This window comes from Acomys minous, assembly GCF_964271855.1.
Source record: "Acomys minous genome assembly, chromosome: 14".
NCBI lineage: Eukaryota > Metazoa > Chordata > Mammalia > Rodentia > Muridae > Acomys > Acomys minous.
The window spans coordinates 50,143,891-50,165,589 of record NC_140496.1 but is presented as its reverse complement, the minus strand read 5'-3'; the positions used below and the strand labels follow the sequence as shown (position 1 = coordinate 50,165,589).

The 21,699-nt window shown below is 48.6% G+C and overlaps 1 protein-coding gene across 4 annotated transcripts in view; it reads left to right on the top strand.

The window, feature by feature from the left end:
* Window positions 1-21,699, top strand: part of NR3C2 (nuclear receptor subfamily 3 group C member 2) — a 302,223-nt gene that overhangs the window by 255,671 nt on the left and 24,853 nt on the right. For all 4 annotated transcript variants that reach the window (XM_084755685.1, XM_084755686.1, XM_084755684.1 and 1 more), the window contains exon 7: window positions 18,302-18,432. In XM_084755685.1, the coding sequence (XP_084611811.1) occupies window positions 18,302-18,432 (131 nt within the window). The remainder of the gene's footprint in view (window positions 1-18,301; window positions 18,433-21,699) is intronic.

Below are 21,699 nucleotides of genomic sequence, written 5' to 3'. Positions count from 1 at the left end.
CTGCTCCCACCACCCAACCCACACCCCTGCTCCCACCACCCACCCACACCCCTGCTCCCTCCACCCAACCCACACCCCTGCTCCCACCACCCACCCACACCCCTGCTCCCACCACCCACCCACACCCCTGCTCCCACCACCCAACCCACACCCCTGCTCCCACCACCCACCCACACCCCTGCTCCCTCCACCCAACCCACACCCCTGCTCCCACCACCCACCCACACCCCTGCTCCCACCACCCACCCACACCCCTGCTCCCACCACCCAACCCACACCCCTGCTCCCACCACCCACCCACACCCCTGCTCCCTCCACCCAACCCACACCCCTGCTCCCACCACCCACCCACACCCCTGCTCCCACCACCCACCCACACCCCTGCTCCCACCACCCAACCCACACCCCTGCTCCCACCACCCACCCACACCCCTGCTCCCACCACCCACCCACACCCCTGCTCCCACCACCCAACCCACACCCCTGCTCCCACCACCCACCCACACCCCTGCTCCCACCACCCAACCCACACCCCTGCTCCCACCACCCACCCACACCCCTGCTCCCTCCACCCAACCCACACCCCTGCTCCCACCACCCACCCACACCCCTGCTCCCACCACCCAACCCACACCCCTGCTCCCACCACCCACCCACACCCCTGCTCCCACCACCCACCCACACCCCTGCTCCCACCACCCAACCCACACCCCTGCTCCCACCACCCACCCACACCCCTGCTCCCACCACCCACCCACACCCCTGCTCCCACCACCCACCCACACCCCTGCTCCCACCACCCAACCCACACCCCTGCTCCCACCACCCACCCACACCCCTGCTCCCACCACCCAACCCACACCCCTGCTCCCACCACCCACCCACACCCCTGCTCCCACCACCCACCCACACCCCTGCTCCCACCACCCAACCCACACCCCTGCTCCCACCACCCACCCACACCCCTGCTCCCACCACCCACCCACACCCCTGCTCCCACCACCCACCCACACCCCTGCTCCCACCACCCAACCCACACCCCTGCTCCCACCACCCACCCACACCCCTGCTCCCACCACCCAACCCACACCCCTGCTCCCACCACCCACCCACACCCCTGCTCCCACCACCCAACCCACACCCCTGCTCCCACCACCCACCCACACCCCTGCTCCCACCACCCAACCCACACCCCTGCTCCCACCACCCACCCACACCCCTGCTCCCTCCACCCAACCCACACCCCTGCTCCCACCACCCACCCACACCCCTGCTCCCACCACCCAACCCACACCCCTGCTCCCACCACCCACCCACACCCCTGCTCCCTCCACCCAACCCACACCCCTGCTCCCACCACCCACCCACACCCCTGCTCCCACCACCCAACCCACACCCCTGCTCCCACCACCCAACCCACACCCCTGCTCCCTCCACCCAACCCACACCCCTGCTCCCACCACCCACCCACACCCCTGCTCCCTCCACCCAACCCACACCCCTGCTCCCACCACCCAACCCACACCCCTGATCCCACCACCCAACCCACACCCCTGCTCCCTCCACCCAACCCACACCCCTGCTCCCTCCACCCAACCCACACCCCTGCTCCCTCCACCCAACCCACACCCCTGCTCCCACCACCCACCCACACCCCTGCTCCCTCCACCCAACCCACACCCCTGCTCCCTCCACCCAACCCACACCCCTGCTCCCACCACCCACCCACACCCCTGCTCCCTCCACCCAACCCACACCCCTGCTCCCTCCACCCAACCCACACCCCTGCTCCCTCCACCCAACCCACACCCCTGCTCCCACCACCCACCCATATTCCTGTTCCCAGCCTGGTCCCTGCTTTTCTAGCTTCCCACCCCACGCTTTGCCTTTCCCATCCCTTGGCTTTGCAGCCCTTCAGCATGTCTCCTGTAGAGTAGAGTGGCGTCACCTGATCTTGCATCTATGAAATAGAAAATGTTACAGAACATTATCTGAGAGAGCAAGAATGAGAGAGGTTTCCTAGGCTTTTCCAGACGGAAGAGAACTGACTGGACAAAGTCGCTGTCTTGCTCCAATAGACGCAGTGCATTTTGAGGTAAGATGGTTTCCTTAGATGGAAAACTTCTCCTCAGAACGCTATCACTCCTAGTCTTGCAATCATGGAAGCCTTCATACCCAGCATAACTCCATGGAATGATGTCGCTTTGTGATTACTTTTCCCTCATGGTTTATCTCAATCTGTTTGTACTACTATGACAAAATGCCAAAGATTAAGTGATTTATGCATAACACAAAGGTGTTTCTCACAATCCCAGAGGTTGGGAAGCTGAAGATCAGGCTGCCAGCAGGTTTGGTGTCCGGTGACAGGGCTTGGTTTTGCTTCCCAGGGACACTCTGTGGTGCTTCCAAACAGCAATCCCTCCCAGGAGAACAGGTGCTGTGCCCCACCAAGATGGAAAAGTCCTAATGTGGCCCTGCCAACTTGATAAAGACCTCTTGTGGTTTGAATGTGAGATGTCCCCACTAGGCTTGTGGCCCAGCTAGGGGACCTTGAGTTGGGACCTAGTTAGAAGAAGTACACAGCCTCACTGCCTCTCCTCTCCGCTTCCGGACTGTGGGTGCAATGTGACTAACTGGGGTTCGCACACTCCCCCCACCGTGCATTCCCTAATGTCATAGTCTGCATTCCTTCTTACACTGTACGCCAAAATCAACCCTTTCTACCTTACATTATCACTTGTCCAATATTTCGTCATAGCAAATGCAGAGAGAGAAGTAACTAATACAGACCCTAGTCGCAGGATTTAACTACTTGTGAAAAGATCCACCTCTTTTGTTTGTTTGGTTTTATTTTGTTTTGTTTCTCAAGACAGGGTTTCTCTGTGTAGCCTTGGCTGTCCTGGACTCGCTTTGTAGACCAGGCTGGCCTCGAACTCACAGAGATCTGCCTGCCTCTGCCTCCCCTTGTGCTAGTGCATGACACTAGCATGGAACTTGAGACACAGGAGTTGGGAGCAGGTCACTCTCCCGTTCCACCACCTTTTCCTTGTCTCAGGAAGTGTCCCTGATGTGCACACCCAGTTCTTTGTGCGGAACTTCACAGTGAAGAAGGGGTTTCCGGTACAATCGCCTCTCTCTCTAGCCAAGCTGCCCTCTGAGCTGCTGGCCTGAGACCTGCCTGAGAGGCACGGGGAACTGACAAGTTAGAAGTCCTGGTCTTCGTGCATGGCTTTTAGGCCGTGAGCATAAAGCCTCCACAGATCATTTGCCATTAAAGAGCAGCACCACACCCCTTGGTTCTGGCTTCCAGAGCACAGGGGAAGATTCGAAAATGCCCGCTTCATATTTCTCAGCCATCCTTACTACTGATTTTATACATACAGAAAAACCAAATAAACATCTAGGCTATGCCCTGGTGAGCTCTGTGTGGCATCATGCAATATGCATGTCTTATGGGAAATGGATGTCATGCCTGCTGTAGTGGCTGGGTGGTGTCACACTCCTTTCACCCACTAATGAATGATGCAGTTGTTCATAATGTCCTGAACAAAATCTACTCTGTGACAGATGTTCAGAATCAGTAATAAGAGAGGGCATGTGACCAATGTCTAATAAATTAATTGAGTTGAGCATCCCTTTTTTTTCTTGACTCAAGCAGACAATACATCAGCTTTTTACTAGAATAACTGAAACATAAGAAGGTCCCCTCCATCTAGAATTAGGCACCCTAAAAATGAAGCCTAGCACCCTTTTGATTACCAGGTTTCATAGCATCTCAGGAAAGAAAGCTTGGCTCTTGGCACATTTTCTTCAGCTAGTAAGACTTTCCCGGGAAAGGAAACCTGTGACCCTGTCACATCAGCAGAGCTGCTACATAGCTTTTCCTGCCCCAGCACTCCCACTCACCAGTCACCTCTCCAAGGCTCCATGACCCTGTCTCCCAAGAAGATGGCTACACCGCAGCGTCCTCAGAGCAGATGTACTTCTCACAGCCCAGAGCCCAGGTGCTGGCACAGTGCGGCCTTTGCCTCAGGAAACTGACTCCACCAGGAGCTGGTGGAGACAGATCTGGGCTCTAGTGAGGGGAAACTGTTTGGTCCTCCCTCTCTACCTGAGTAGTCTAATAGCATCCGTGGGTCGGCAAGTAACTTTGTTCACTTTCAGCAGTTTCAGTAGAGACTGGGTAAAATCTCTGCCTTTTATGCTACCCATTAACAAGTAAGTAACTAGAGTTACTAAGTAAAATTAAATTACTTCTTTATATCCACAATGTGTCTGTATGAAGGAAGACTGGCCACTGAATTTTCTTGTCGTCTATTGGCATGTATAGCCTACCGTGGAGACATAGTAGTTGAAACATGAACTTTCACTAGTTAGCCACTTCTTTCTTATCTCTCTTCTGAATCCTGTTGCCCCTTCATGTCCAAGAGGAGATTGTAGAGGGTCTCCATGGATACCAGGCCTACAGGTCCAAAATGGCACACACCCTCCCTCACCCACCAGACCTTTTTTTAGATACTTTCTGCCTGAAGCCATTGGAATGGTGGTGAAATATTTGTTCTGCCATATTGGCCACTCCATAACGGCAAGAAAACAAGTGTCTACATGTTCCCTGCATGCTCACATGTCCTCCTATGTTGTGATGCACTCAGGGGCAGAGCACTCTGTTCTGTGTGTTCATGCTGCAGCTCTGGGTCCGGCCTCCCTCAGCTAAAACCTTAAAATAACAGTTGCCACCAAGAGTCCACTTAATCTTCAAATAAGTCAGTTCCTGTGGTCAAGTTGGTGATTAGAGTGACTGTTAAAAGCTGAGCGGTAGAGGTTAGAGGTGAACAGTGGAACTGTACAGAGGGATGAAATCACACCACGTAATAGATCCACTTAAGAGGTTTAATAAGGAGATACAGGAACTGTCTCTGGAGACACACGTGGGGAGAGAGGGAGAGGGAGATTAAAAGGGAGAGAGAGAGAGAGGAAGAGGGAGCGAGAGAGAGGGAGAGAGGGAGAGGAAGGGGGGGGGGTAGAGAGATCCAGAGAGAAAGGGAGAGAGAGCGCCATGTGGAGGGTCTGTTCTTTTATATGGCCCTGGGCAGGGCCACGCCCCCCTGGCAGGGAAGCAGTGACATCACAGGTAGGCGGACCGTAGCAGAATCCTAACAGTGAAGATGTGTATTAATTCCCTTCGAAAACAAGAATCAAAAAAGTGCATCAGTTTGCTACATCGTACACTGTCCAGGTAATGCCTACTACAAGTGGGATACCTGTGGCCCGTGGGAGCAAAGTGCTGGCGTATTCCCGCGTGGCTGTACTGAAGGCCCCACCGCGGGTGCAGATAATGACCCAGGGTTCCCTTTTACCCCTTTGCCATTGCGGTTCCTCATCTCGCCATACTGTGGCTTCTCCGGCCACCGATCTCAGGGACAAGTATACCTCCACGACATAAGAAGTCACCCTGAAAAGTTGCTCAGAAATGACTTTTTAAAGTCTGTTACATCATTGGTGGCCTGAGGAGAGGTGCAGCTAAGGAGTACGGGCCCTGAGTATGTGCTCAGCATTTGTGTGATGCGATTCGGCAGTTACCCCCAGTTTACGTCCTGTAAAACCTGAGGTTCTCCAGGTGGCTATGGCTGCATGCTTTCTTTCCTGGTACCTGCAAGGAACCACTGATTATATTACGTATTTGTCAGCGCAGGTGCATGGTGCATGCCTGTCTCTGAAGGCCAAGAGGACAAGTTCATCATTTCTTATGGAGTGTGCGCCTTGTTTTTTGAGACAGGATCTCTAACTGTACTTGGGCTCTCTAGCTTGCCTAGGCTGGCTGGCCAGCAAGCTCCAAGCATCTTTGCCTTCCCGGATTATGCGCATATGCCACGAGAGCTGGTGTTTTGTGGCTTTTTGATTGTTTGTTCGTTTGTTTTATTTTTTTGTATGTGGTCTGGGGGTCAAATTCAGGTCCTCGTATGTTATGTGGCAAACACTTTAACAACCGAGCTATTGTCCCAGTCTGCTATAGTATTTTTAAAGCTATAGTACGAATGAATGTTTTTAAATGCCATGTATAATATTTATGGGGGAAAATACTTTTTCTCCCTATACTTCCATGGCTGTCGGTGGTAAGTGACAATTGCCATGTCACAGGTCCCCTTATAGATCCTTTTTGTCATGTATTATTTTCAATTATCATCTATTGGAGTCGGTGGAAATTGAGGTGCTAAAATCCAGTGACAGTTTTATGAAAACATATCTCTTTTGGGACATCAATTTTTGTGACAAAGAGAACACTGGGTTGGCTTCTAACTAGTACTAGAACACTTTATGGGATGTTGATGGAGAACAAATGGATAGCCTAGAGGCCACTGGGCTGCCAGTCTCTCTCCAAGGAACAAAAGCCCAGGTAGAGTTCTCATGGGGATTCTAGGACCTGACAGCCGAGCTCCCCCACTGCAGGTCCGAATATCAGGAGTGCAGCTAGCCTGCTCCCACTCTTGTTTGTCAATTTAAGAACAATCTCTTGATGGCCATGGTTGTGGGGGAAAATGATAACCTTGAATACTTTGAAGATTTCAAATGGAGGTAATTTTTATTCTCATTAAGGTTTGGAGGGAGAGACTGTTTTCAGTAGCTGGTTTTGTGTGTGCGTGAGGGCATGTGGGCATGCATGTGTGTGTTAGTTACACTGTTCTCAGAACAGGATGATGTAGTGTGCAGTATCCCGATCTGCTATGGTCACCAGTTATTTGACTCGCTGTTAGGAGACTGGTGCTGCCTCATGGCGACATACCACACTCGGTCCTAAAGGCACTGTACTCAGATTTTGGATGGCTGCTAGAAAGCCAAATGTCCTTACTGATGGGCCTGCTCCTGAGGGTCTAGAAACTCAAGGGGATTCACCTGGTTCAACAGCTCAGCCAGTGGAAGCTGAGATTCACCCATCACTGTGAGATATTTATCTACCGCTCACCTCACATCATTTGGACATGTGCCATGCGAACACCAGTCACGGATGATATGTGCCCTGCTCTTAAATAGGGCAGAGAGCGCAGTGCGGACGGCCCCTCCGGCTTAGTGCAGGGTCAACCGTGGAGTATTTCAGTTGTCTTTTTGCAGCACTTCCCAAAGTGCTGTCTTCCACACCTTAGAGACGTGTGAGGGAGAAGACAGGTTGGTGCGCTGCTGCTGAAGGATCCGCAGTAAACAGAGGGCCATTCTTTTTCTGGGGCCCCACAGGTGGTGGAGCTGGCGCATGGGTGTACGTAGGCATTTAGAGCATCAGCCAGCGAGACAGGCTTACATCAATTAAATGGCAGTTCAGTTGGGAGAAGGGTGGGACATGAAGGCCTGTTTTCTTCTTCCCCTTAGGGCAACAGCACTAGAACAAACAGGTCTTCAGGGACCGTTTCTGGGTGACCTTTGTAACTATGGCTTATTGAAGAACTTTTGCCTCTCCCGTTTTCTAAAAGCCCTAAAGCAGCTTGCAATAAACCACACGTACAGCACACGGAGAATGGACAGACAGGAAGGCAAAGGCACGCTGTGAAAGTGGAGGACAAGAGCGATGTTTTGTGTCTTATAAAAGAAGAAAAGCTAAGCCCCAGGCCCTGACACAAGCTGCATGATCACATGCGATTTTAGTGTCATAATCTCAGTGCAGTAAGATGATGATTTGGAAACAGTCACTCTTTTTCAAAACTTGGTAGGGATGAAGATATGTATGAGACTTGCCATCTTCACCCTTCGTGTGTGCAGCTCAGGGGAGTGAAACACAATGCACTGTTGTGCAGCTAATCAACAGCATTTTCTCATCACATGAAACTGAAGCTGTGTCTCTTATAGTCACCTGGTCTTTACTCTGCTCCCTGTGACTGAATCCTCAGAAATGCCCACGCTGGTGAAACCGTGCGGTGCTTGTCCCTGGTGACTGGCTTATTTTACTTGGTGTACGGCTGAAGATTCGGTCCTGCTGGGACAGTGGCCCAGTAGTTAAGAACCCAGCTATGATTCCCAACACCTAAGGCAGTCAGCTCACCGTCATCTGTGACTCCTCTTCCTCTGGCCCCCATGAGCCACACAAATAACAACAACAACAACAACAACAACAACAACAAAAGTAAATATTTTAAAAGATCCATTCGTGTGACACAACATGAAGGAATTTCCTTCCCAAAGCTGAATAATATTCTGTTATGTGCACATAGCATATTTTGTATGTCTGTTCATCTGTTGATGGGCACTTGGGTCCCTTCCACCTTTTTTCTAAAGTGAATACCACCGCATGAGCTGGGTGTACATGTGTCTTTGGTTGATACACCATGAATTCTTTCAGGAGTCTTTCAGTAGAAGTTCTTTAAGAAGATTTTCCTAGCTAAGCACGGTATCACAGGTCTTCAGTCCCTTGGGAGCAAGGGAAGCACAGCTCTGTGAGTTACAGACCTGCAAGGTCTGCGTCATGGGGTGGAGCTATGGTGACATCATCATGATGTCGTCGTTACCACCACGGTGGAAGCCATCCCCGGCAGCTATGTGGCAAACAGGGACCGAGTTTTATTTATTACTGTTCCTGTCTTCATGATTCACTAACTTTCTAGTGAGCTGACCGAATGTCATGAATAGTATCAAGGAGACAATTAGAGGGTGAGTGTTATGTGTTAAGTGTCCACCTCAAAGGTGAACCCAGATGAGCTGTAACGTCAATGCAGTTCATAATAGAGATCACTAGTAAGTCTCTGGAAAGGCAGGTAGGAAGGGCATACACACATGCATGAGCACACACATACATGCATGAGAACACACACATGCATGACCACACACAGATCATACACACATGCATGATGAGCATATGTATATACACTTGCATGGGTGTATACACACACATGCATGCACGAGCACATGCATATCACACACATACATGCATGACCACACACACATGCATGACAGCACACATATCATACACCCATGCATGGTCATGTACACACATGCATGGGTGCATGCATGAGCACACACACATTTCCACACTGGAAGTATCTAGCTATGGTCTCACTCTAGAAGGCCAGGACTAGGGCAGCCTCTGCCATCTTTCAGGGGCTTCTGAGTTCCACAGGCTCCTGGAGTTGGGAGCGCCCTGTATTTTGGTTGAGCAGATATGTACTTGGATCATTGCACAACAAAACTGATTCTAGAACTGTCATCCCCCGTCAGTGGCTATGAGATGGCCATCTAGATCACCTGCTGTCCAATGATTGTTCCTGTACTGTAAGACAGCACAGCACCACTGACATGAAATAGCAGGGATGTACTCCATTTGGTTATTGTTTGAGAATTTCATACGTACATGAATGTGTTTTGATTCCCTTCCTTCCAATTCTTCCCTTATCCCCACCACTTCTGTCTCCGAACTTCATGTGTGTGGTTCTTTTGTTTGTCTGTTTCTTTTTGTTTTTGCTGTTGTTTTGGGGTTTGGTTTTTTTTTGTTTTTTTTTTTTTTTTTTTTTTGAGACAGGGTCTCTCTGTGTAGCCCTGGCTGTCCTGGACTCAGCGATCCATCTGCCTCTGCCTCCCGAGTGCTGGGATTAAAGGCGTGTGCCATCACCACACCCGGCCAGTGCTGTCTTTCTTTTAACCCACTGAGTCCACTTAGTGCTTCTGGTACAGCCACGGGTATAGGACCAGCTGCTGAGGCCTGGATTCCTCTCAGGGTCCTAGCCCTGAATAAACTGAGTCTCAAAACCAGGAAATAATAATTAGTTCCAGATCACCCTTGGAAATCCTTCCAATCTAAAAGGTCAAAACCTACATAATACAACAAACATATTATTTTATGCATAAAATGGATGAGATATAATTTTTAACAACAGGTGGCCAGAAACATTATGGGAAAAAAAAAGGATACATGAGTGTTTAAACACAGGTGTCCACATTGTTTAGCTATGAAATTAAAACTAGTCAGTTCACCGGTGAATTATTTCAATTTTGAACACTCCACCCACCTTGATTTTAATGGGCTTCATTTAATCCCTGCTAGTATAGAAGAAAACTTTTTGAGCTCAAGTTTTCTTAAAGTAACAACAAGAACATTTTCTCACTGTGAATATTCACTTTTTTCCAAGTGGGATTCAGGCGGGAGAGGCTGCTGTAACAGCCTCAAGCTGTTTCCCAGTGGCAGTGGTGTGTGTGATTTCAGTGTAGTGAAGTGAACGTCCCGAGAGGACCCGGTGAAACTACAGTTACAAGTGAAACTAGTTTCCCAGTTGAGAAAACCTTCAAGTACACAAAGCAGTCAGAGTATTTTTAAGTGATTTCCCAGGATCTGGGCATTGGAGTTCATATCTGTAATCCTGAACTATACACTGAGAGCACACACATGTTCATGTGTGTTTGTGCGCATGTGAGTTCTAAGTTTTATTTTCATACTTTTTTTTAACCCAAGGGGCTGGAGAGATGACCTGGTAGTTAGTGCAGCAGTCTGCTCTTGCAGAAGACCCAGATTTTGTTCCTGGCACACACAGGGCCTCACAACCATCTTGTGACTGCAGGTTCAGGAGATCTGATGTTTTCTTTCTCCTGGCCTCTATGGGCACCAGACACATATTTTTTGCAAATGCGAGCATGCAGGCAAAAACATTCATACACAAAGAAAATGAATCTATTTTTAAAGTTCTGAACCAAGTCTTAGAATTTGATCTGGATCTCCGTGTCCGTTTTAGAAGTTGTATCTGCACAAATCCCACTTTACCTGAGAAGATGCATGGGAAAGGATGCCAAGTGCAAGCGTGTGAGTACTCAGAAGTAGAGCATATTGGCTGCCAGCCCTTTACGTGTGCTGCCCTGACAGTTCCTTGCCGCCTCTATCTCAGCCCGCTATGCAAGGCTGACTTTTGAGTTCTGCATTTACTTTTTGTTTTTCAGAGGCAGATACAGAGTTGCTTTTCTTTCCCAAAGTAGTCAAGTATAATCTTACTTGATACTTGATGATTCTGTTCAAAATGAGATGCAATCGTTAAATGAATAAAATCATACAGTAGAATTTTCTGCAAAGGCATATTGTAGCGCTAATACCAGTATCATGGCAAAACATTGTCCTTGCTTCCACTTCTTTGCAAGCACCTTTCTGTACATTAAATCTAATGTGCAAAATAATCTGGTGTGGTTGAATGTGTTTGTGAGAGCCAGCCTATTTTCATGAATTTCAAGCTACGTTGAGTGCATCATCTTCCCCTTGTGGAAACACAAAGGTTCTGCCACATAATTCAAAACAGAGGACAAACAATGCTCTCACTGATTACAAAATCTGCACCATGCTGAAGATCTCTGTGCAGTCGGCTGACTGGAGGAAAGACTCGAAAGCTGTTCAGTCAGGCCAACGCTGCCCGAGACTTTAAGTAAAACATCAGGTTTGGAGCACGGCTTCCTCACATGAAACATGCCTGGTGAACGTCATGACAGTTCCTTACGAGACATAATAAGAAGCAGAGAGACGTAACTCAAGGCTTGTATGCAGCAACTCTTCCTGCACACAGCCATGAGGCCTGCAAGGTTCTTCAACAAAGAGTTAAAGGACTCTGTTGCAACCGACGTGACAGCAATTGCTCCCTAGGTGTGCTCCCACACGCGCCTTCTCAGGTGCTTTCAGGCGGAGGGAGCTGCTCTGACCTTTGTTCTGTGTGTAGATATGGTGTTAACACGTCTCAGTAACAGAAACACTTTGACACAAAGGTGTTTACTTCTCATGCTCAGCACCAGGCAAGTCACCTCTACCTTGTGAACATCTGCCTTGTCTCTCCTCTTCCCTCGGTGTTCTAACCTATATATAGAAGTGATAATAATAAGATGGTGGGGTTTTTTTTCCTTGAAAATTCATTTGAGGAATTTGATGCTTTCTTGGTTCATTTTTAACCAAAATGAGCACTGGCTTCTCTAGAAACATTTTCTCTATTACAATTTTATTTTTTAATTATATTTTTATATATACCTTCACATGGGAACTTCCACATAGTAAGCTATGTCTCTGCAACATTGGAATTATTTGAGGTATTTGGGTTTTGCCAGCAAGAAGTGTGAATGTCAGAAGACACAGGCCCACAAGCCTCCGGAGCTCTGTGACCTTATGCCCTCCATGCAAAACCAAAAGTACGTGCTCCCCTATGGGGCAGGTAAGGTAGGGCAGCAAACATGTATGAGTGCTTGGGAGGCTACTCAGCCAGTCAAGTGCTTGTCCCACAAGTCCGGGACCCTGAGTTTAAATAGCCAGGTGCAGGGCTTGCTTATAATCTACATGGTGGAGACAGATCCCAGGCTTAGCCGGCCAGGCTTAGCCTACACAGAAAGCTCCAGGGTAGTGAGGGACCTTGTCTCAAAACCACAAGGTGGATGGTGCCCTTCTCCTCAGGAGATCATGCTAAGTTTTCAGCTAGCCTCCACACCAACGTGCTCTCTCTCTCTCTCTCTCCCTCTCTCTCTCCCTCTCTCTCTCTCTCTCTCTCTCTCTCTCTCTCTCTTTCCCTCCCTCCCTCCCTCCCTCCCTCCTCCCTTCCTCCCTCTCACTCTTTCCCCCTCTCTCTGTCTCTCGCTTGCACACACACACACAGCACACAGAAGCTAACGTCAAGTTCAATGGCACCTGTTTTTTGTAGTTTCCTTAATACCACCCCTCTGTCCCCATCTTTGAAGTCTTCACAAACACCTAATCTAATATGAGAGTCACTTAATCATCTTAGCATCTATAAACCCCCATCAGTCCCTCTGCTTCCTGTTGCCATCGTAGGCAGATCTGTACACCTTCACTTCCTTGTTCTCTTTACTTCCTGTTCCTTTTCCTTGTTCTCCTGTTATAAAATGTATATTGGGTAAAAGTTGATGTTTAGCGCTTGTCTTTCATTTTAATTTTTGACTTTTAAAATGCTTTGTTGAATATAGGTCCTCTGCTTAAGACTCTTGTAATTACTCAGGGAGGCAGAGACAGGTTGATCTCTATGAATTCAAGGCCAGCCTGGTCTACAGAGTGAGTTCCAGGACAGCCAAAACTACACAGAGAAACCCTTTCTTGAAAAATAAAAACAAAACAAGAACAACAAAAAGAATCTTGTAATTAACTGAATAATAGAAATGAGTTCAGCCTCTTCCCCCTGTAAACACATAGATATTTTGCACAAAAACAAAACAAAACAAAAACAACCGTTTTAAATACATATGTAATCTCAGAAGGAGGAGTAAGCAGAGCTCGGGAGATAGCTTGTTTAGTAAGTGCAAAGCTTTCCTTGTAAACATGTGGGCCGATGATCAATCCCCTGACCGCACATGGAAAGCTGGGTGTGGTGCTGCACATTTAGAAGCCCATTAAAGGAAGACAGATCCCTGACAGTCTCTGGCCAGCGAGCTCAGGCCAGTGAGAGGCCAAGTGTCCAACAGCAAGGCGGATGGAGGCTGAGAAACAACAAACAGCTGAATTTAGCCGGCCTCCATACTTGCACAGAGGCTCTGGGGAGTGGTGAGCAGGTCTGTCTACCTCTGAGCTAAAGCTCCAATGAGCCAACAGATGAGTGGGTGCAGACATCTGCTTTAGGGGTGCATATTGGATCGCAAACAGGAAGAAGGCTTTCATTCCTGCTGTGCTGGGGCTTGTGACAGAGGCCCATGTATAAATCTGGGACTCCGCTCCCAAGAGCAATAAAATTCAGCATCCTTTCGACCAGCCCGGGGACATGGCCAGGAAACAGAAAGAACTGAGGAACACAAGCCTGCACCGTCCACGCAGTCCTACCAAAAGCACTGAAACTCAGAGATTAGCAGCCAGAACCGTGCAGAGGAGGCGAAGCAGCCAGGCAGTCAGGCAGTTCTGCGAGCCAAGGCTTCCCAGCAAGCTCCCTTCACAAGCCAGCGCCCATGCAGGGTCACACAGAAGACAGAAAAATGCCAAACTGACGCGCGCTAAATGTGCATCCTGGCATCCTAAAAGTGAACTTAAAACTCTGAAAGAAGCTATAAGAGAAGCATGTTGAAGTGAGTGGCGGCATAATAACCATAAGAGAAGAACTGCCTTATGGGAAGTCACAGACGTTTCTGAAAGAACGAAATGGAACATTTTCACTCCTTGACACGGCGAACACCAGCACTGAAATTCAAGTCCTGGACACTTCAAGCAGAATGAAGTGGACTTAGTACGAGGAACAGGAATAACATCTTCACTTCTTGAGGTGGCCAACGCCACCACACTCAAGACCCAACACAAGCTACCGGAAATGGACTTAGTAAAAGGAACAAGAATAATTGAAGAATAGCTCATGAATGTGACAGGGAGTGGGGTACACAGAAGGAGCTGGGGTGGGGGGAGGGAAGGCTGGACATGATATAAATACAGTAATCATGCCTGACATTCTCAAAAATACAAACAGGAACTAAACTATAGATATTTAACTGTGGGCTTAATAAACAAGGGAAAATATCAAGTTGGAAAATAGATGTGAGAAAAAAAAATCACCTGGAATGAAGATACTAAGAAAATGGTGAGAACGAAAGGGAAGTTAGTATGGAAGAAGCGATGAGAAAGTTCTAGCATCCCACTAACCCTCAGTGATGGGAGTGGGCGGAGGATGCTGCTTGAAGAGGCAGTAACATTTCAGAATTTACCAAACGCCTACCTGTCAGAAGAGCACTGAGCCTCCAACAGAAGAAACAAAAGCCAGTCCAGGACGAGGCGCCTCTTACAGCGAAAGTGCAGGCGTAAAAGAAAGAAAACAAAAACAAAAACAAAAACAAAAACATGGTGCTGCCGAAGAAAACTCAAGTTAGCTGTGAGACAATTACAGACGATGTGGAGCTTTTCTCACAGCCACGAAGAAGGCCGAGGCTGCATGGAATGCTAGCCTCGAAGCACTGAGCAAATCTGCCTGTCAAGCTTTGGAAGGCTCCTCCAAGCAGGCAGGTTTCGACACTTTGAGGCTAAGAACCTCAGCTAAAAGAATAACTAAAGCATGCTCTTTAACAGGTGTGAAATGAAATCAGAGGCGAGGCAGGATGGGCAAGTGCTGGTGCGGAAAGACGCTGCTACAGGCAGCGGCGCTGGTGGGGGCCAGACGGGAGCTCCGTGGTGCAGCGGCTTGTCCGGCAGGTGTGAGGACCTGGGTTCCACCCTCGGCACTCAGACAGGGGGTCCGTGAATAAGCTCAATCTAAAACTATAGAACGGGATGTGGCATATGTGAGGGGGATAAAACAGTTTTAATGGTGACTTGAAAGCTGATGGGATGCAAGTCCTAAACATGGAGAAGAGGGAGCGGTCGAAGAGAAGCGAGGGGGTGGCCGAGAGTTCCCTGCTCTGCAGGGAAAAAACCTTCCCATTAGCTGTAGGCTTTTAGCTATGCAAGTTCTTCACTCAAAAATAACCATTAGAAGTGTGAAAAAGAAGAATGTGCATTTTCTAAATGCAGTTAGAGAGACACGGAGTGGGGTTTAGAAAGCTGGGTTGATCCAGTTAATGAAAGGAAGTGGAAAAAGGAGCAAAGAGGGGCAAACGGAGACGGGGAGCTGACTGGTGGGGCATCCAAGCGCATGCGCTCATCGTAATAACTGAAAACAGACTAAACCGAGTTGGTAAAGTGGCAAATACTTGGGACTGGATGATGACAAAGCTTGGAGGTTCGCAGATTTTTTAAATTTGGCTTTTTGCTGATTAGATACATGTGGCAAGTTTGAAGCCAAAGGAAAAAAAAAAAAACAAAGGCAGAGAGAGGATACCAGGCAAGCTCTAACAAGAGTGAGAAAGGAGTGGGGGTGGGGGAAACGGCATGAAACTAAAGCAAACACGTTAAAGAAAAAGAACTATTAAAAATAAAAGGGTGGGGAAGCTTGGCATTGGGCGTGTGTCTGCTCTTCCACTTGTTTGGACGTTGAGGCAGGAGGATGGCTTGAGCCCAGGAGTTGGAGGACGGTGTATGGGCAACGCAGGCCTTCTCTCATGGGGGGGGGGGGCAGCTGGAATGTAGTTCAGCTGGCAGAATGCTTGCCTAGTTTCGGTCTCCAGCACCATATAAGCGGTGCGGTGGTGAGGGCCTGGAACCCTACTGCTTGCCAGAGGGGGGCAGGAGCATCACCACTTGAGACTTCATAACAGAGTTAGAGACCAGGCTGAGCTACATGAAACCTGGCTCACAATAATGCCTGCTACGATTTTAAGTGCTACTTAATGATAGGAGGATTGTGGACATAATTGCATGGGTAAAAATGTGAAGAGGCAAGTCCCGGAAGAAGAATTGGTCAGTAAACGTTTGGAGAAACATGTTGAGCTGTCGGTGATACCGGAATGGAAATGAAGACAACTGTGAGTTACCCTTGCACACAAGCTCATCAGATGATGACGTGTTTGGGATAATTGGTATGGTGTGGAATAAAGCCTGTCTCGTGTGCCCTGCTAGTAGGCGGGTGGAGGTCCAGGGGCGGGTGGAGGTTGGGGGGGAGGGGAACTAATGGGGGCAGGGAGCCTAGATAGGCCGTACTGTACCAAGCTCTGTCTTATAGATGCACACAGGGGACTCCCTGGGTATCCTCTGTAACAGCAATAAAAACCTAAGAACCCATGTGCCCCACCCCCACCCTCACCACCATTTTTTAAATTGTTATGGGAGCTAGAGAGGTACCCCAGTGGTGAAGACCGTTGATTGCTCCGGAAGAACACCTGAGTTTAGTTTCCTCACGCCCACCTCAGGCAGCTCATACCTGCCTGTAACTCCACCTCTCAGAGATCTGATACCCTGTGGCTTCTACGGGCACTGCATTCAAGTACACACACACACACATACACACACACACACACACACACATACACACACACACTCACACGCACACACTTTTAAATTAAATTATTGTAAGTCGTGACATCATTCATAAAGCTTGAAGCAAGAGTAACTTCACTTAGAGTTACTAAAAATAGATGCTTCTCATACTTATGCGTTGAGTGGAAATTAGTTACTGAGGGACTCCATCTCTGGTTTCAAATCTCTGCATGACAGTACAGGAAGGTGTTGTTATACACACACACACACACACACACACACACACACACGTACACTTAATACATAATCTGAGAGCCCGTGATAATCCCTCAAACTGGTTGTTCTGATCTTGAATGAGGAAGAAATTAAGCCTTAACCATGCCATGATGATCCTGTTCAAAAATCAGAAGCAAGCATTGCAATGGTGTTACCATTTGTTATGCACTTAATTCCGGGTGGTAGATCTACAAGCTTTGACTATTAGTGTGTGTGTGTGTGTGTGTGTGTGTGTGTGTGTGTGTGCACGTGTGTGCACATGTTTGTGCATGTGCATTTGTGTGCTCGCACGTGCATGCACACTAGATATTATCTTAACTTAGAGTGGTTTCTAGTTTATGGCAGGAGAAGGGAGAGCAGAGGGTTAGGGTTCCCTATGGCTTCCTGGTGTTCACCCCTTAGAAGATGCTTGACACCTGAGGAGAGCTCAGGGTGCATCCTGGGAGGGGGCTGCAGGGCAGCTGCTCAGCTGTCTTGACACACCTGGAGAAATGCACCAGCCTCGTCATGGTCTCTCCTGTCCCTTGGCTTGGCAAGTCCTTCCCTGTTTCACCAATCTCCTACTGTGTTTGCAAAGCCTCCCAACAAGGCACGTTTTTATGAAAAGCATCTAAAGACAACATGGTACCTTGCTTAACCCTCAAGGAAAGAGAAAAGAAAGAACTCTTTGTTGTATAGCATGAATTTATATGGAAACATTTGGGTGGTGGAGTGAAGGGATAGGTTGACTGTGTGGATGGAAACATTTCCGTGTATGGTGACAACCGCCATGCTGCTGTCTGCCTTGATTAGAGTTAATTCTACTTGGGGTTCTCACCTTTCTAAATTGCCTTTAACTCCCTGTACCAGACACACTCCAGGATCTCTTTAAGGAAGAGCGTGTGGAAATAGGCATTGTCCTGACCACTTTCTGTTCACTGCAGCTAACCCAAATTGCCTTTCCCAACTGTCAGTCAGTCTGTCACACCTGTAGCCAAAGAGTCACCACAGCTGCTCTGCTGTGTAGATGCTCTCCTCACAGCACCACCATCCACTAACAGTGCTCTTAATGTGGAAGGAAACCGTGGTGCCGGTGGGGCTTTAGAAACAATTGACTTACACTCCCCCCCCCCAAAAGGCCTCTGACTCGTCTTTAAATGAGCATCTGCTTCATGTTGGAGCCACTGGGGAAACTGGCTCTGGGCTCTTGACAAGTCTGTGGGCTGCCAGCCTGGACGTGGTGGTGACCCCTCTTCTCAGATGTGTGCGGCTGCTTTTCCTTTGCAGAGAGAAGATGCATCAGTCTGCCATGTATGAACTGTGCCAGGGCATGCGCCAGATCAGCCTTCAGTTCGTGCGCCTGCAGCTGACCTTTGAGGAATACTCCATCATGAAGGTTTTGCTGCTGCTAAGCACAGGTACCTTGATGTCCACCCTGGCACTCACTCTACATTGTCAGACCATCTTCCCTGCAGGAGAGTGGCCCAGTCACGATTCTCCGGTAGTTGATACCCAACCCGTGAAAAGAAATGTGGAAGAGATGGGAGGAGTGGTTTTGGCCTTGCATGAACTCAAGTCCTTGCTGATGATAAAATCATGGACATATTGAACAGTGTATCCCTTCATGCCTTCACTCACCCAACCACTAACCATTTGTTAACTGTCTGGCTATGCATGTGTGGTACGAACACTTGATCTTTGCCTGTGGGGAACTTATCCTGTCTAACAAGCTCAAAGATAACTTGAACACGTTGAGGAGCATGGTGACATATCATGCTTAGAGTTGAAAGGGTGTGATGGTGCCTCAGAGAAGGAAGGACACTTCAAGGGGAGAGAGCACATAGCCCGGCTGGATCCTAGGGGACTCTATGAGGGTTCTAGATTTAATATGGAGGCATGCACTGTCTCTCTATGCCATTCTTATGGGCCCTGTGAGTGAACATGTGTAGGCTGCGAGCCTTAAGTAAGATGCTTGATTATTATTCATTTGAAATAGTTTTATGCACGCATTCTGTAATTTTTCAAGATTGTGTTGCCCTAGACTAGAAGGACGTAAAGTGGAGATGCCAATTGGACCAGATTATTCAACCGCCAATGGAAAAAATTCTAAATCTCAACCAGTAGACAGAGAACTACAATTCCGAGCACCTCTGGTCAGGGCAGGTGGCACAGTCAGTGCTTTGTTCTGGGCCTCTGAAAATGTCCCAGCAGGCAACTGAGTTGAAGGGAAGGACTGAGGAGCAGCAGGCAGATGGCAGTGCTTAGAAGACTGAGACCCATGAGATACAGTGACCGGCCATATGATGAGTGGACCACGGAGAAGCTGGTCTCGGTACCTGTCCAGACAGAAGAAGAAAGTGGATCAGAATAAAATAGATGCAGTAGAATCAGGGATAAACAAGAAGATGTGAGACCCAGAATGCCACCGTGTGGGTGTGGCTTTGAGAGGACTCTGTGGAGTACAAAATGAATTCTTTTTTTTTTTTTTTTTTTTTTTTTTTAGTTAATGTTTATTCCAACTCTGTATCCTACTGGGGATAGCCAGAAAATGGGGAATTTTTGAGACTGAAAATCAGTAGCCAGGTTTTAAACATAATAAATATTTATTATTGTTCATAGTTGAGACTCAAATGGCAAATTTAATCACTGTACATGTTAGTTTTTTTTTTAATAACAACTGACTTTTATTGAAACAAAACTATAGGTCATTAAGACTAAAATTGAGCATTATCCAATTATTGCAAATCAGAGACATATTCCTCATCCATATTTTATATTAACTTTATTTTATTTAATACATTTAATTAAAATATAATTGCTTTATGTCCTGCCTTTCCTCTCCTGCCTCCAACCCCTCCCATGTTTCTCTCTTCGCCCCAGTTCCCTTTCAAATTGATAGCCTCCTTTTATTTAATTATTAATGTTACTTAAACATGCAGGCACACAAATCTATCAGCACAACCTGATGAGACCATTTTTGTTCTTTGGGTATGTGGTTTGGGGGCTGACCACTTGATATTGGATAACCAATCAGGGGCTCACACTTTGGGAGTGGGGGCTGATTCGCCCTGTCTCGACGGCGATTAGCTACCTGTGGTTCCTTGTCTAGGTGTGGGACCCTGAGATTTCTTGCTTCCTGCATTAGCATGTTGTCTGTTGATGCTGTCTTTGTTCAGGTCTTGTTTAGGCAGCCATTCCTGCACTCCCCAGTCTCAGAGCAGACCTCCTGTCCTCTGTGACCAGGCGTCTAACAGGCACACCTTGAGGACAGTTTGAACTTTGGCTCACTGTATCAAACATCCCAGTCCCATAATTGTCAGCCCCGCATATTCATGGTGGGCATCCTCACAGCAGGCAGAAAACAGAGGGAGGGACAGGCGAGGGACCACCCGCCACTGACTGACTTCCTCTAGGTAGGCCCACCTCCCAAAGTTCTCAGAGAGCTCCAAAAGAGCACACCAGCTAGGGAATGGTGTTCATCCATGTACCTGTGGGGGACACAGTCAAGTCACGAGCCATCTCCAGGATGAAGAGCAAAGAGCCAGTGGAGCCTGATCAAAGGCGTAGCAGTGGCAGAAGGGCAAGAGAGAGAGTGTCAGAGAGGTCAGCAACTGAAGTGTAGCCTGCCGGTCCCAAGACGGAAATGACTGGTGATGTGGCCCAAACGGAGGAAGGTGAGGAACTGAGAGAAGACACCTGGAGTTGACCATCAGGCTGATGGGAAGGTTTCGTGGGCGTCTATGATCAAGTTTGGGGGGGGAAGCACTTGATGGAATTAGGTACCCCAGGAGATAGGGAAAGGCAGCAGTAGCCCTGGCAAGAAAAAAAAGAAAAGTGTTGCGTGCTTGTTTCTCAACCATGCGAGAATTTTCAAGAAGGCGTTTGGAATTTGAAGAAGCTCTCACCAGGGATAGAGGGAGGCCCGGGATGAAGACAAGAGAGAGTACAGGGTGGAAAACTCTGAGCCAAGGATGGTGGCCTCTGAGGAAACCGAGAGACGTTCTGGATATCAAGAGCCAGCAAACGTGCCAGGGTGCTTAGCATGGAATAAAGGGGATCGGGTGATGCCAGTGAAGAGGGCGGGGGAGGAGGAGGGGGCCACACCCAGCCTCTCTTCCGCTCCATTAAGGACTGTGGAAGAGAAAGCATCTTCCTAAGGAAGGGGGATGGGAGAGCTGAGTGGCTCAGGGTAGAGCAGACAGGAGAGGTCCCGCTTGTTCTGAGATGCTAGCCTGGACCGAGACAGCCGGGCAGAGGGACTGTGGGTGACAGCCTGGCTTCACAGTTTAGTGTGCCTTCCACAGATTGTCTAATTTAACACTCAAAGCATCCCGTTAGACAGTGGGCCAAAGGGAGGCCCCTGTGTGGCATTTGTCAACGTCCTGCTTGAGTGAAGACTGGGACTCAGAGCTTAAGCGTCCTGCTTTTCTGGGGACCCATTCATTGGCTGCTGCTGAGATGATTGACAGCAACAAGTGGCCAATGAGGACGGGACAGGACAGTGGGCTCCGGAGCAAGGGGGCAAACCTGGCTGGAGGAGCGGCTCCAAGCTCCACAGCTGTGTTTGTTTTGGAAGCAGCTCTTGGCCTCTTGCTTTATTTTCAGTGAATCTGATGCCCAGGGAGGGCAGGGTGCAGGCCTCCCAGGTTACCAGAGGCCCCGCCATTCCTCACTAAGTGTGCCCA